This window comes from Hydractinia symbiolongicarpus, chromosome 7 (assembly GCF_029227915.1).
Source record: "Hydractinia symbiolongicarpus strain clone_291-10 chromosome 7, HSymV2.1, whole genome shotgun sequence".
Taxonomy (NCBI): Eukaryota; Metazoa; Cnidaria; class Hydrozoa; order Anthoathecata; family Hydractiniidae; genus Hydractinia; species Hydractinia symbiolongicarpus.
The window spans coordinates 16,287,371-16,303,468 of record NC_079881.1 but is presented as its reverse complement, the minus strand read 5'-3'; the positions used below and the strand labels follow the sequence as shown (position 1 = coordinate 16,303,468).

Sequence of the window (16,098 nt, the reverse complement as noted above, 5' to 3'; positions counted from 1 at the left end):
AATCCGTCAAAATAAACCTGCACCAAATCTTCTCCGCTTAAAGAACCAAAAAGACAATTGAAAAAATTTAAAAAATCGTAAAAAACAAACAAATAAAATGTACATTGTTATAAAAGAAATATTGTGAACCTAGACAAAATGTAAGAATTTTATTTTTTTACAAATTTGAAATCTCGAACAACTAAAACAGCTTGCAACTAAAATTCAACTCAAAACGAGGCTATTTTTGAAATACTGCACGTAGTTTTTTTTCTCGTCAATCCTTTTATATTTTTTCACCAGTGAAACCTGAGAAAGGCGATGGCTGGCCAACTGACGACGTAACGTCACGTTACATGACATCCATAACGTTGTTAATCAGCTAGGCAAGGCAATTTAAATTTCAGTGACATGCGAAAAGAGCTAGCTCATATTGTTTGAACGTACAGAATGTAATAGGCGATCAAATTTGTCGATGAAAAAAGACCCTGGGACAAGGTTGTTAATTTTACTAAAATCCAAAATTTCATTAAGCTGCTGTGGCACGGCCTCCAATACAACACCGCAGTTTCCAAGATAGTGTAGGATATCAATAGATTGAGTGTCACGGCTTTAAACACAACACTTTGGTTCCCAAGATAGTATAGAATGATGTGTTACGTTGCGACAGTGGTATAAATAAACGCTAGATTTAACATCGTTACTAACCGTTCAACAAACTGATTGATCGGAAACCGTGTTTGGGACCGGATTAATTAGCAAACCGTATCGGGAAACGGATTAATCAATAAACACATTCATATGCAAGCGTAAAAACGGATTCATCGTTGATTGTATCAAAAAATTGATTCACATTTAGTAAATAGTTTCCCGCCGTTCCAAAACTTTCCCCTGATGGAAATTTTTACAGAAGTCAGTAGTGATGGGAACGCAGTTGAAATACGTCACACCACTCGTGTTTATATCTTGATACACGTAAAATAAGATGAAACCGATGATAGTAATAATGATCAAGACAACAGCAGCTATTACTATTTGTATCTGTTTTCGGCGCCGGTCCCATTTCCCGAACGTCACGTAAGGTAAGAAAATAAACGCTAAAAAGAAGCCGTGAATGAAACCAAATATATGTGCAAAGTTATCGATGTATGGTAGCAAACCAAGTAAAAATAATACTAAAACTACTCCACATAGTTTGCCGATTGCTACAAAAGGGTTTCTTATTAATTGCCAACTTTGAATAACTTCTACAAATAAACATGCGATAATTCCAAACGAAGAACCGGAGGGACCAACCTAAAAAAAAGAAAGTATAACCAGACAATGCAGGAATAGCAAACAAAAAATACTTTTTCATCTAAGTGAGACGGTTAGTTAAGTTGTACAATGACAGAAAATGTGTTAAAGGTTCAGTTTGATGACTAAAAAAAAACACTCTTACTTCTGGTTCATAAGGTATCAATATGGAACTCCACAGGTTTCCACATATGCCACTTAGTATAAATATTAACCCAGTTCGTAACCAACCGGCCATTTTTTCAATATCTCTCAGAATGGTAAAATTGAAAATTAAAATTAGAACGACATGAAGGATGCTGAAAAAGAGAAATATGTAAATCGTATCCAGTGAATTAAACTGCGGAAAAACGAAAAACTTTTCAACAAACTATTTCACAGGAATTAATTAAAATGATTTTTATTTAATTATTAAAAGTCAAATAACAACGAAGACAGGTATTCATAAAAAACAATGTTGGTTATTAAATGATTTTTTTAGCCAGAGAACAAATTTAAAATCGCTTACCCAGCATTTAGAAACAGTGACAGCCAAAGGCGATAAAATTGATCAGGTTGATTTTCATTTGCAAAAGGTAGCAAGCCACATGTTGAAGACAGACAATCAACCTAAAACACAACAACCACCACCTGTTATCCGGGCAATATTACATATTATAGAAATGTTGCATAGATAGCAAAATTTAGCGAAGTTTAAAAATATAAGTACTGGAAACACTATAGAGTAATACACGTTGTTTTTTATACGAAACCAAATTTTTAGGATCAGGCTTTGGGTTGATAGTTGAAGGGTAGAAGGCCTTGCCCTTTAAGTCACTTAGCTTAGAACCCATTTTTTTCCTTCCTTTGTACTACCGAATTCGAATTAGCGCCCCTTCATATATGCGTCACTTCGAATGAGCACCCCTTCAAACAACATATGATTACTCAGACGCTAGGTTTGATAAATTGGTCGCGATGTATGATGATACCAAAGAATTCGATTTTCTATTTAAGGTAATATTAGCACATGTGAAATGGCAAAGTTACTATTAGCATGATTTTTAATCTGCCTACCATAACAAGTTGATGTAAAGCAGGATACCTGTGAGCAAAGAGTCCTGTCGCTATGATAAACACCATCTAAAAATTCACAATAAGCTTGACTGGTGATGATGCACTGCGCTTGTGTTCCAATGCAACATGGCCGACCAGTTATTTCACACGTCATGTGAGGGTAATTTTCTTTGTTGATACCTGTTAAATTGACAGTCTTTCGACACACCTGTGAGGGAGAGATTAGAACATGAAAATTGGTGTTCAAAAGTGCAGTAATAACAAAACAATAGAAAAGTCAAATGTTTTTGTGGACTCGACATGTAGTTTATTAGAAAGATTCACAACACTATTGTAGAAACAGAAACTAAAAGTTAAGAAAGAAGAAAAATTTTAATGTAGAAAATATATACACTGCAAAGGTAAGAAAATAAGGTACAGAAAGTTTTGCAAGGGCGACAAAATTGCCAGCCAAAAGAGAAATAAACATGGTTGCCAGGTATTACATGCAACTCGAAAAAAAGCAACCTAAATACTAATATTCATACGGGCTAACGTATAGTAGAGAATATTAGTGAAGGAACGTATAGTTACAAACAGTCAAGCACAACTTACTGGCCAGTTTATAATACTGTTCTTATCCCATTCATTCGGCGCTTTTGAGGCGGGATTAAGACACATACTAAAAAAAACAAGAAGAAAACATCATGAAAACGCAAAGTGCTAGTTTAGTAGAGTCCAATAAAAAAGGCTTGACTTCTCAATGTGATGAAAATCATGTTTTTATTGCTGGTATGAGCCGTAAAAATAAGTGGTCTAACTTACTCAGGGTCTTGTCCACATACAGTTTTAGGTTTAAACTTCGTAAATGAGGTCTATGTTAAGAAAAACAATAAATCAGTTTTTGCAAATGCACTCAGGGCGTAACAGGGCGTAACAAACCGTAGGGGATATAGAAGGAGCATTTATTTCAAAACTGAATTAGTGAAAGTGTAACTTAGAATCATAAGAATTAAGAATGTCAAAGGAATTAAACAAGGAATAAAAATTGAATTAAACAGATTTGTGCTGAACAACCCTGTAGAATTATTTGTATGAATATGTGCACCCAATTAGCACCAACTGGAGCACAGGAAAGTTTTTTATGCACATTCACGAGTTAAAATGACTTTGACATGACGTTCCAAGGTCTCTATAAAAACATTTCATGATCACATATAAAGAAAACAACTAAAAAACTGAAACGACTCATCTTATCAGTTTTAGAACGGAACATAATGCTCAAATGAACTAAACAAATCTGGTCCCATGAACCAAAAGAAAATTGTTCCAAACATGTTAAGTTTAAAAAAGATCGTTTCATGATCGTTTCATCCTTTATCAAGTAGATTCAGGGTCTCTTTAAAGAAGGAGTGATCAAAATATAATTGTAATATTTCAATAAAAAAGAAGGTGTTTGCAACGAGTTTTGCAAATTAAACTAAATTTTTATGACTTGTGGAATTTTCAAGACTTCAAATTATTCAAAAATCTCGCTTTCGCACTTACACTACACTCTGACTGTTGTCGCTGAATACAACCAGTGTTTAACGTTTGCATGCAACATCCTGTTTTGTTTTCAGCCAAATTCTCTTGAAACAGCTGCTTGTACAGCAGCTTGTCGTGTCTCATACATGGAGCATACTTCGCTCCTAATAAAATCAACGTGTTCTAAAAAAAAGGTAGATCACGTGACAAAATATTGCAGGAAAAAGTTTGCAATTTATGTAGAGGATGATATTCTTTAAGGTGGTGTTTGTTTTTTGTAAGAAAACAGTTAAGGAATATAGGATTGCCAGTCAAAATGAAAACTGAAATTCTGGTACCTTCCGGAAAACTTATATTAAAATTCAGGATTTTATGTTTCTACAAGAAGAAATTTTAACTTTGAATCATCACAAGATAAGGAAAAAATTAGAACATGGAATAGCTGTCATGTTTGTTGCAACAATATTTATATTGTTTAATATTGACCATTTAACTGCATAAAAATAATAAGAAAGTTGAGATTAAAATTCCAGGATTTTCAAGGAGAAGCATCAGAAAAAGAAATGAGAATTCTGTATATACTATTTTTCAGTTTGCATGGACATTGAGATTATTTATTTAATTCATGAATTTGAACTGAATTCATGAAGTTGAACATCTCGCATAAACATACTTACAAGCCTTGGTCCAATCCAGAAACTTTCCACAATAACTTTTTTAACATTTTCATGCTGTAGAATTCCATTCCTGCTTAGTAAAACCTAAGATGGAAGAAAAGGGAAACAACATGCATGCTATGCACATTACATAAGGATTTTTTAAACTACCTGTTGTTGAAGGAAAGGACACTCAATGCTCGATTAAAGAAGCATTTTGTTTTGAATTAAAGTAGCAGCAATTTTGAAATGTTTTAACCCTAAATCCTTATGTTGCACCATTTTTTTTATGTGAGGCAAGCTGGACGAGTTAAACAGGCTGAGTTGACAAGCTGATGTCCATAAACGCATTCTACCAACCTAGCCCACCTATAGGAAAATATGGTTCTTTATGCTCACATAATAAATTTCTTCTTACAGGTTGTATTTAAACACAAAACTGAAAACCAGCCTGGTAAGTGAGCCAGCTTTGGTTTGCTGAGCCCATCTCCATATAAACACTTAGGTAAACCAGTTAAAATGAGCACATAAATATTTTCAAAAATATTGTCAGAAAAAACATCTCAAAACTAAACATCTCAATACTTACATTTTGTTCAGTTTTCTTTTGACTTACACCAATCGGTGCAAAAGAATACACACTAATCATAACAATCAATATGGTTACTTGCACGAAAGATAACCAATAAGTGAAGTAAGGTCTAAAAAGAAAGCGAATGCTCTTTAAATTAGTGTAATCCGTAGAAAAATTTAAAATTCAAAAAAAATGCTTGGACAAGAAGTATTATTGCCAAAGCAACTAAACAAATTAAAATACTTTAGTTACATAATAATCAGAAGAAATGTTTAAAATTATCTCTTTTTGTATTATAAAAACAAGGGCCATATGTCAACCCTATTTTGAGGGGGTGGCAATCTCTGTTGCTTAGGGCCACATGTTAACCCTAATTTGAGGGGGTGGCAATCTCTGTTGCTTAGGGCCACATGTTAACTCTATTTTGCGGGGCGGCAATCTCTGTTGCTTAGGGCCACGTGTTAACCCTATTTCTCTGTTGCTTCAATTTTAATAACTTTTGTTTCATACTACAGGTATAGGCTAGAAATTTTATGACCATTATTTCTTTCCTATTACAAGAAAATTTGAAAGATTTATTTCTGTTGTTAAAACAAAAACGGATTTTTTATATCTTGTTGAAGCTGGTTGGAAAAATTAAAACACAAATAACATAAAAAACACTTCTAACATTTTGATAAATAAACATAAATTCTGATCTAAATATACCTGCCCTTGACTAAATTGAAAAAATCCATTTTTTTAGAAAAAATGATGACAAATAATGACATCTGCATTAATTTTTTTAAGTCAATTTTTTTATTTTGGTTGCGTTAAGTTTCAAATTCATAGCATTCGTCCTTCTTTGAATTCAATGGGGTGGCAAAATTTCCACCTTCCCTTAAAACATGACCTGAAATACCCCTTCTCACAAATAGGGTTAAAATCTTTAAGCACAAGCTTGTGATTTTGTGACCTTTTAGGTTTGGGTAAAATTGATTTGCAGGTGATCTGTCCTGGATTTTTTATTAAACAAATTATAGTTCTAATGCATGACAGTTTTACATGTTTTGTTATACATTATTAATGAAAGTAAATTCTCAATTATTTAAAAAAGATTGTATCACCAATATATCAGCAACAACATACCTATGATCGCTGATATCCTCCATTTGTTCTTGCACTTTACTATTTATGCGGTTACGATTGAAAGTACGATTCAGTAAATTTCCAACTAAACCTTTGCCAAATTCACGTTTTAATATTTTTTTCTTTTTCTTTTCTTTTTTTACAGGTTTTACTTGCATTCTTGAACGACGATCACTTGGTTGGCGAATATATTCTGGCTTACGTCGTTTTGCATATGGGCTTACTGATTGAATTGTTGGCTCAGGACCAAGACTTTTGTCCCATGGAGTTACTCTAAAGTATGGAAGTTAACATTGGTTATTTAAAGCTGATAAGAAATGTAAACTTTAGGACTTCAGAGAGAAAATTAACTTGGCATACATTCTTGGAGAAGGGGTAGATGGAGCAGATATTTCCTGCATGGTAGGCGAAGGAGGTCTTCCGCCGTCTGTCATATCCAGACTATCTTCTTCTTCAATTGTTGATGGATGGTAAGTATCGAAGTGAAAAAAAGATCGGTCATCAATAAATGAGGGTGTAAGGAGTGGAGTAGGAGTCGGAGTTATAGATTTTCTCTCATCTAAGTTTGAGGCTGAATCAAATACAGAGATATCATCATCCATTAAATCAGCTGGAGCAAAACTTCGTCCACCAAAACTTTGAATAGTGGAAACATCATACTGAGGCTAAAAATGATAAAAATTAAGCTGTTGCCATGATGCTTTTTAAAAAAATAAGTTTCTTTTAAAACTCACCTTTGCACTGAGTCTTCTGGATGCTGTTCTCCAGAGCAACTTTGCAGCATTTTCTCTTCTGGCTTTATGTTGCCCAATATAACTCCGTTGCATGGCATATTCAACTATTGTGGGGAAACGTAATCCATCTGGAGTATCAGGTGTAGTTGGTGCAGAAACTGATTCTTTCATGCGACCTGTTTGATTTAAAGAAAAAAATATTGCCACAGTTCACTACGAAGTACTACAATTACCGTAAATCCTTGTTTAAGCACTGCAGTGTTTATTTAAGCTCAAAAATTTTAGTGGTGCACTGAATAGAGGCCTAATTTAAAATAATATATTTTTGTTTAACTTGTTTTTATAATATAAAAACAGTAATATAATGATCTCCCTTCTTATTGGGATCCTCAGTTGGCATGATTATACGTATGATATTGTTTATAACATCATACAATAGTAAAAGTTAAAAAAAAATCTGTTCCGAATAAGCACAAAAGGAGTTACACGACGCTTCATATAAACAGCATATTTCAGTTTCAGGTGAGGCACTGATTCCAGAAAGGGGTCTTATTAAAAATGTGATGCTTAACAACGAAGGCCACTTAATTGAGGATTTATTGTATTTCACCGAAAAAAAACATAAGTTTTAAAAGAAAGGGTACATAAGCCAAAAAAGCATATAAAATCTTTCAAAGACTTTAAAATTGAATACCTATCCTTCTGCTGAGATGTCTTATTCTTCTTTGATTCCATTTCTGACGTTGTGCTTCTTCCTCACTTTGTTCAGCGACACCAAAGAAGTCCAATGTGCCCTTTGCTCCTTTAGCAATACTCCTAAAACGAAACAACAATTAAAGACACAGCCTTCGCTTTTCATTGAAGTCAGGAAAATTTATGTTTATGTAATAAGAAGTCGCAGTTGATGTGATGTAACAGCAACAACCTTACTTTAATATCATACTTACTGCCTTATTGACCTAGCTCTACTGATTCTTGGCCGGTTAGGTTGATTGATAGTGATATCTGCATTACTTCCAAAGATACTGCTTGCTTCTGAGCCCCCACTAACAATTCCAATTGAAGGTCTGTAAAAAAAGATAATTGATTTAAAATATGTAGCATGGTTAGAGGTGAATTGTGATAAGTACATGTAGATACTAGGAATCTGTAATATCAGGGCTTTTTAAATTTAAAAATTATTTTAAAGTTGTCACAGTTAATTTTACTCCAGTACCTCAATTTAAAGGGGAAGGTAAACCAGAAGATTGTGTTTTCTTGGTAAACTAGCTGTGTAAATTGTCTGAAGCTTCGCTAACTGACTCATTTCAGAAAGGATGAGGACAGCATAAAACGTTTAAACCATAATCTTCTTTCAACAGTTTATCAAAAGCAGATACCTATACAATGCCAGTGTTTTAAATTTTACATGAAACAGACAATGGTTAAACAAACTGGAAAAATACATTTTTCACAGGACCCACAGCTGGTGTTTGCAATATTGATCCTTTCTTCAAAACCTTTATTGCTAAAACTAATATCACTGATTTTGTTATGGGATATTTCTCTTTCTTTTGCCAATCCTTCTTCTTGTCTTTCTGTATTTTAACAAATTTCTAAAGTTTGGCATTATCAGTTTGAGTATGGTTGGTGTTATGTATTCTATATTCTCAAAAAATATTGTACTTACTGGTCAAAATCATCCCTTTCCTCTTCTTCATGTTCATACTTTTCCATTTCAACTTCGAGAGACGGAACAACACGAGAAGGTGACTTTGTTTTTTTTGATGATTGCTTTGTATTGCAAGTTTTAAATTTTGTTCCACATGAGGTGTTCTGGAGTGATTCTAAGCTTTCTGTTGTCTTTTCATATAAATTGTTCATGCCCTAACTTTATGAACAAAAACATTTCGTGTAAATTTACACCCAGACATATTTACCTAGCAAGCTGCTCTCAAAACATGTTTATTGAATTCATTAGGCAATAAGTAAAGTTTAATAAAAGGGCCAGATAATTTATCAGAATATTAAAAAGTTATTATTTTCAGATACCACTCTACAAAATCTAACATTCAAACTGCATTCACAATCATATCACAAACAACAAAACTTCATACACAATTTCTGGTAAACTTTAAACAACAGATTGCCACATAAAAACCTTGCAGCATCTTTATCATTAAAATATACCACAATCCTCCAATTAATTACTTTCCACACAACAACAGTTTGAGAAACTTTCAGAACTAAGTAAAGATTATTAAAACCCTTACAAAAACGCATAAATAATTCTCGAATTTTTTTCTTTGATCTTTTATGAATCATACATATGCCAAAGGACATAAAACATTTGTTTTTAACAAAAAGATTTAAAAAGAATTTTTCCTGAAATAAAACATTGGAAATGATTATATTCAAATAAGATGGTTCAGAAAATATTTCAATGAATTTAATTTTAGCCCTTAAAATTAACTTGTAAAAATGTGAAATGTTGCTTTTTTTAATATTTTAATATTAACACAACCCACAATTTAAAATTCACAAAGTTGTTCTTACAAGTTTCAAAACTAATTTAGAAAAACCTGACTGAGACTTAACTGCCCACACTTGTCTCCAACATGAAAAAAATAATAATTGTTTAAAAGTGTTTATGCGAAGTCATAAAACTGTATATTGTATAGTAGTGGAAAAAGTTCAGTAGAGCAAAAAATCTTGATCATTTTGAAAGGAAATAATGAAAATGGTTAATTGGATGTGTAACACCAGTTTAAAAGACAGAAAGGGTTCAGATGAACTAAGAAGCAGGCTGTATTTGTAACATCTCCATGTTATCCAGTTAATTTTAATCGCTACAGGTCTGTAAATTTGGCAGAAATGATTGTTTTGTTTTTGTAACGTTTCCACGAAACAATAAAGACAAATTCAAGAAAAAAACCAGGCTAGTCGAGGCAATTCGCACCCATCATCATAGGTTATGTGAAATCAACACATAAAAAAATCTAGCCCTAAACCCACTGGGGCTGTCACAGCTGCCCCAGACACCTGCTGTCTTGTTCTGGCAGTCTGGCATCCCCAAAAAAATCCTGGATATGTCGCTGTTCATATTTTTATTTAGAGAATAATTATTGTGGCTTGTTAACCAAACAGGTATATTTTACACTTGTCTTCTGTCAATAAGGCGCTGGGCTCAATGTTGTCAGAAATACGAAGGTATTTATGGGTTTAAAGCTAATCGTTACTGTTGTTACAGTATATTTTCGCCAAAAAATCTACATTGCAGAAATGAAAAACGTTTTAATCGTTTCTGCCAGACGGATCGTTTCCCCAGACTCAACAAATTTCCAGGTCTGCGTTATCCATTAAATTGTTTCTAGGAGGGACCACAAAAGCAGCTTTAGAGTGTTTAAAGCTCCCATTGGCGCTACAGAAATCTTTTTGAAATTTCTGCCTAACTAGACAACATGTCTAGAAAGGCAACCTCTAGGAACATGAATAGGATGTCTACCAACTGACATAAGTTAGGCTAATGATACTGACTTAAAGATTTGGGTAAGCAGGTACATGTGACTACATTAACAGGTAAGCCACCAACAATATCACATCATTCAGCAATAAAGGACCACTTAAAAGCTTACCTAACGTGATAAAAAATATTTGTTCGGATTTAACAACATAACTTTCTTCTCCTAAAATTTGTACTTGGTTAGAACAGAATATAAAGTTGTCTATTTTTTGTTCATTCACTCACTTCATTTATTAAAACTTTTAACTTAAAACTTTCGGTATATATTTAACACGGTGGAGTACACAGAAAAAAACAAAACTCCTTAGAAATATTGTGATGCGCCGTATATATAATTCTAAATAAAAACCCAGCAGGAAAATGGGAAATCAGAGTTTAAGGTGAGAAAAATTTTGCTGGGTTGCAAATAAATTTTATGTGGTCAGAATATTGACAACGCTTTTTGATTGGGGACTTCTATTGTTCTTTGCTCATGTCATCATTATTGGAAAATCCTTTCTTCTTTTATGTTTTGAACAACAATGATCTCAAACAAACATGACTAATTTCCCTATTATTTTAGAGGGCAAGATGTGGCCACATGGCTTTTTGCTCATCTGTTGATTTTAATTTTAAGGCGAGTGTAAAGGAAAAAAATGATTTTTTTTCGGGGTTTTTTTTCGTGAAATAAGGGCAAAATATACTAAACTTTTTAATTATGAATTTTTTTCTTAAAAATTCCATCTGGATCTCTGTTTATTTTGTTTGTTTATGTTTACTTGCTAATAACGCTGTGATGATCTTTTATGTGCTCATGTGTGCATATTTCCTTTGAAACAAAAAAAATGTTGAAGAGCTGATATTTTTCTCACTTTCCAAAGAGAAAAATATCACGCTTTAAAAATGGAAAACCTGTCAAGTGTAATTTGACAGTAATGCAAGTAGCCGCATGTGAGTAAAAACTTGAAAACTTTAAAACTCTTTTTCTCAGTGTTTATTTTTTGATAAAATGGTATCTACATCAACTTTCTCTTACAACTACATTAGATTTGTGTAGGAGAGCTGTTTTGAAATAAATATATATATATATATATATATATATATATATATAAATATATATATATATATATATATATATATATATATATATATATATATATATATATATATATATATATATATATATATATATATATATATATATATATATATATATATATATATATATATATATATATATATATATATATATATATATATATATATATATATATATATATATATATAAAAAAGGCTGATTATCCGTTCTTCCGTTCTCCTGACTGCTAAATAATAAAGAACTTGTAAAGTTTACTAAGTTAACACTAGTGTAATATAGGACTAGATCATCATTCATCATTTCATCATTCAAAGTAAATTATTTCTTCACCAATATTTGACGGGTGCTGTACAAAGCAAGACACCTATCCTGTCCTGTCTGCAGAAAACATCGCTAAAAACATTTTGCCACGCAATAATCACCAGGATGGAGAGTACAATGTCTTGGCGGGTGCTTTTCCACGTATCTATCATAAGTACATATCACATATCCGACCTATGTAAGAAGTATCTAAGAACGGAGTATTGTGATCTCAATCATTTTTTTAAAGTGAAATATTGCAATATATGACTGTTTAACATTATTTCGGAAAGAAATAAAAAATAATTACCATAAAGAACAAGTTAAAAAGACAAGCACATCATTTTCCTACATTTTTGTCCATGTGTACACATACGGATTATTGTAGCTATACGGAGTGTGGGAACATTAGTTTGATTGCAATACACGGATAAATGGCATACAGCTTGTAAGATACCGAGAGTATGTTATGCAGAATTTGCTATGCGAAATATGTAGAATGTGCTATAAGGTACAAAGTATGCTATTACGAAGCGTGACATGCTTTATATACGGAATATGCTATACGGAATGTGACATGCTTAGTATACGGAGTGTGACATGTTTAGTATAAGGAGTGTGACGCTTAGTATACGGAGTGTGACATGCTTAGTATACAGAGTAGTATGACATGCTTAATATACGAAGTATGCCATTACAGAGTGTGACATGCTTGGTAGACGGAGTGTGACATGCTGAGTTTGCGGAGTGTGACATGTTTGGTAGGAACAGAATTCGATAATGCGTTAAGGTATACAATGGTATAAAAGTATAAAAGTATGCATTGCATAATAAAAAGTCATTGACATATAGAAACAGCAGACAAAACAAAGTTCTAAAGCTAGTATAATTGAAGCCATATAAAAATAAACTTCATACAAAACGCAAACAGTAAATTACATCATATGCTAAAACAACAGAAACATATATTATAATTTTGAACTTAAATTTTCTTTCTGTAAAATATTTTGGCAGTAAAGCAACGTTTTCGGCTTAACCGGAATCAAATTAAATAAATTAACTATACAGTAATGTATTGCACCATATTGGATTTTCTTTCCCGTATGATATTTTATCAGGAAATTTTCTCTTTAAAAACGCAGAAATGAAATTAGCGGGAATTTCATTTTCCATAACCTTTTGCAATTGTGCTGCAATCTCCGGAATTTTTTTTTAACTCAGCTATGTTGCTGGCAACCCAAATGCACCACCAGACTTCTGATCTAAGAATGAGTTAAAAGCTGGATTTGCTTCCTCTTTCATCAATAAATAATTTTTATCACCTTTGCATATGTTTTTAGAATTCCTGAATGAATTCCTGAGTATGTAGTACACGTTCAATAAATTATAGAGTCCATCGCTGGTAGCTACTGGTAACTATAAATGTCACTAAATGTTTTAAGGGGGCTGGCAGCACATTTTAAAAAGTCCAAATGCGATGTAAATTTTCTAAAAAGTACCATCACCCTTAAAATTTCTAGTGTATTTAACATTTTTTATGTTATTGTAGTCCTGTAATGTAAATATGTATCTCTTTCTATCTTTTGGTTTCTGATGGAAATTTTTATCAAAATTGCGATGCCAATCAAACAATGCAACTTTTCTAAATTACAAAAATATGTAAATATCTATCGTGATTTTAATAATAAACCATGAGATCGTTGACGTCTAGTAGGGCATTTTCCGCCAATCTAGAGATCTAAAATTTAAAATTTTCATAAAAATGTAATTTTTCTATATAGCTCCCCCCCCCCCCTATTATTAAAATTGTGGTTACGGCACTGACACTTTATCATCTGGCAGACGAAAAAAGAATGAGAAAAATTGTCAATGTTTTCAGACCTGAAAAATGTACAATTTTAAATATCATTCGGCGTGTTACTAGACCTGTTTCCGATTATTTTGCATCAAAATACATAAAACTTGTTCTGAGGAAGAGATTAAAGAATTCTCTGCTCTTTTTTACACCAAACACGGGTTTCCACAATGAAACACATATATCTATCAAAGGGCCTTCTAATAGTTCGACAGGTATATTAATCGAAAAAGCCGTTACACATTGATTGGTCCAGCCAGTTGCTGATCATAAATATTGTTTTAATCAAATATGAAACAGCATTTATTTCTCCACTTTTCCTTCACATAATCATTCTGAAAAAATCCCTCGGTAGGAGTGCGACGAACTATCACTTTAGGCATCTAGTACTACTTATGAAAGTCTAGACACACTTCCCCGTCGTGTTTTTAAAATAGATTTACAAGCACGTATGTTTCAAACAATTCAAAGATTATAATGGGAACGCCAGAAAACGTTATATGTTACATGTAACGATTTTTTGTTCCAACCATACCACATAGATTTCCATATCGGTACTAAAACCTATCCAGTATAATGTAGACCTGGTTTAACACATCCAACCTCTCCTAAACAGCGACGCTAATAAAGAACTAAATGCATTATGTAAGTTGTATGCGCGGTAGTAGTTATAAGGAAACATATAGTTATGATAGATACGTGAAAGAAGGCTCGTTTTGGCGGCTGACCCGTTTTATTATTCTTTGAATATTGTATACCATACATAATAAAAACAAACAAACATACAAACAAACAGTTGACTCAAAAAGACAATAAAACATTAAAAAGAGTATTTTACTTACACATGTACTATCCACAATGACCGGTTACCTTAAATGTGTACTTCTTTCTGAATATCGTCTTGGGTCTCACTCTGGGGTCGCGGGTCCCGGTTTGCTCATACGCACCAATGTTTCCAGTTATCAGGTGTAGATAGAGGGGCGCATATTGGCGGAACCACAATGCGCATTTATCAGTTTTAGTCTTTTTTTCTTGCGTCCTTCTGTCCTGTCCGGTTTTATATATTGTATAAATACATGTTAAAAGACGTATTATTTATTTATGGTAATGCGATTTATATCTAAATGTCTTTGAGTTTTCTCTTTCATCAGTCTAGCAGCTGCTCTGACAACAGGGTGTAGAGGGAGAGATTGGTAGCTAGCTAATTAAAATGTGGTTAACCTCACTAATTTTAAACAACATCCCTTGTCAATTGTTTGAGATGAGAAATAGATAGGGAGATGTTTCCTCTGTCTGTGTACGCCTAGGAGGGGTGACTTATCAAACTTGTTTGGACGTTGCTATTGCACCAGTAGTACCGGTTCTTTAAGCTCAAAATTGCTTAAAGAAGTGGTAAATTTAAAAATGGCATGTTCGCAACGATACGTAAGATATTGACATGATATTTGTTAACTGAATGAACTAACTTACTGGATAACTTACCGGTGTAGGCCAACATTGGTGGTCGTTTTAGAACTAAGGCCAGGCAGTCTTCATTGACTTGTATAAAACCCCCTAACAGTCTCGAAATGTGGTTGAATAAAGTTATTTAAATTGTTTATTGAAGTAGCAGACACTGCTTTCTCTGGCTAAATGTTCCATTCATTAATAACCCGAGAAACAAATAAAAATTTTCTTTTATCCAGCATACTATGAGACTTCCGTATTTTTTGGAGTGTCCCCTCTTGTCAGTGTATTCTCAAACACTTCCAAAAAGTCATTAAGGGTTCAAATTTTCATACCCATTCATTAATTTAAATACTTCTATGAGGTCAGCTTTTAACCTCCTCTTTAAATAACCAAAGCGAATGGCGTGTATAAGAGCTACCGGTGCTTTAAGCTGGAAATTACTTAAAGAGACGGTACCAGTATATACTTTAAGCGTTCTAAAGCTTAAAGTGCCGTTTTTTTGTAAAAAACAGTAGGATTTTTGCAGTGCCAGTTTTTTTGCAGTGATACTTAGAGAACCGTTTTTTTTCGTAAAAGTTAGATTGCCTGTTTTTTTCCAGTGATGCTTCGAGAACCACTTTGCAAAGAAAATGATAAAATTACGAATCGAATATTTTTAAGTGGCGATAGAAATGCTTTTTTAGATCCCTATTTAAAAGTTTAAGCACGAAGAATGGCGATAGAAAAACTTTTTTAGATCGCATTTTAAAAGTTTAAGAATGAAGAACAGCAATAGGAAGGTTTTTTAGATCGCATTTTAAGAATGAAGAACACCGATAAAAATGCTTTTTAGATTGCGTTTTTAAAATAAGAACAAAGAACGGCAATAGAAATGGTTTTTTAGATCGCGTTTTAAAAACTTAGAAGGAAGAATGTGTTAACATCAATTTATTTACTGAGATAGATAAAACCCCCAGTCATACAACACAATTATAAACTAATCTAA

At 32.8% G+C, this 16,098-nt stretch overlaps 1 protein-coding gene across 1 annotated transcript; it reads right to left on the bottom strand.

The window, feature by feature from the left end:
• Window positions 1–779: 779 nt before the first annotated feature.
• On the bottom strand, window positions 780–14,602 carry LOC130648732 (inactive rhomboid protein 1-like). Its single transcript, XM_057454811.1, has 16 exons — window positions 14,507–14,602; window positions 8,599–8,799; window positions 7,877–7,996; window positions 7,624–7,745; window positions 6,930–7,105; window positions 6,556–6,860; window positions 6,196–6,468; window positions 5,083–5,194; window positions 4,515–4,598; window positions 3,859–4,020; window positions 3,136–3,185; window positions 2,926–2,992; window positions 2,360–2,539; window positions 1,784–1,884; window positions 1,421–1,574; window positions 780–1,275 (listed from the first exon to the last, which is right to left on the bottom strand). Exons 2-16 carry the CDS (start codon window positions 8,790–8,792, stop codon window positions 835–837), a joined length of 2,541 nt encoding a protein of 846 aa, XP_057310794.1. The 5' UTR covers window positions 8,793–8,799; window positions 14,507–14,602; the 3' UTR covers window positions 780–834.
• Window positions 14,603–16,098: the final 1,496 nt, after the last annotated feature.

What these genes read in the sequence shown, in the direction of transcription:
- LOC130648732 (XM_057454811.1), bottom strand. Translation starts at nt 8,792, where the DNA reads ATGAACAATTTATATGAAAAGACAACAGAAAGCTTAGAATCACTCCAG. An exon ending in TCTGGATTGGACCAAGGCTT is followed by an intron (nt 4,021 to 4,514) that starts GTAAGTATGTTT and finishes CCTTTTTTTTAG; the next exon opens with AACACGTTGATTTTATTAGG. An exon ending in GTATGTGGACAAGACCCTGA is followed by an intron (nt 2,993 to 3,135) that starts GTAAGTTAGACC and finishes TGTTTTTTTTAG; the next exon opens with TATGTGTCTTAATCCCGCCT.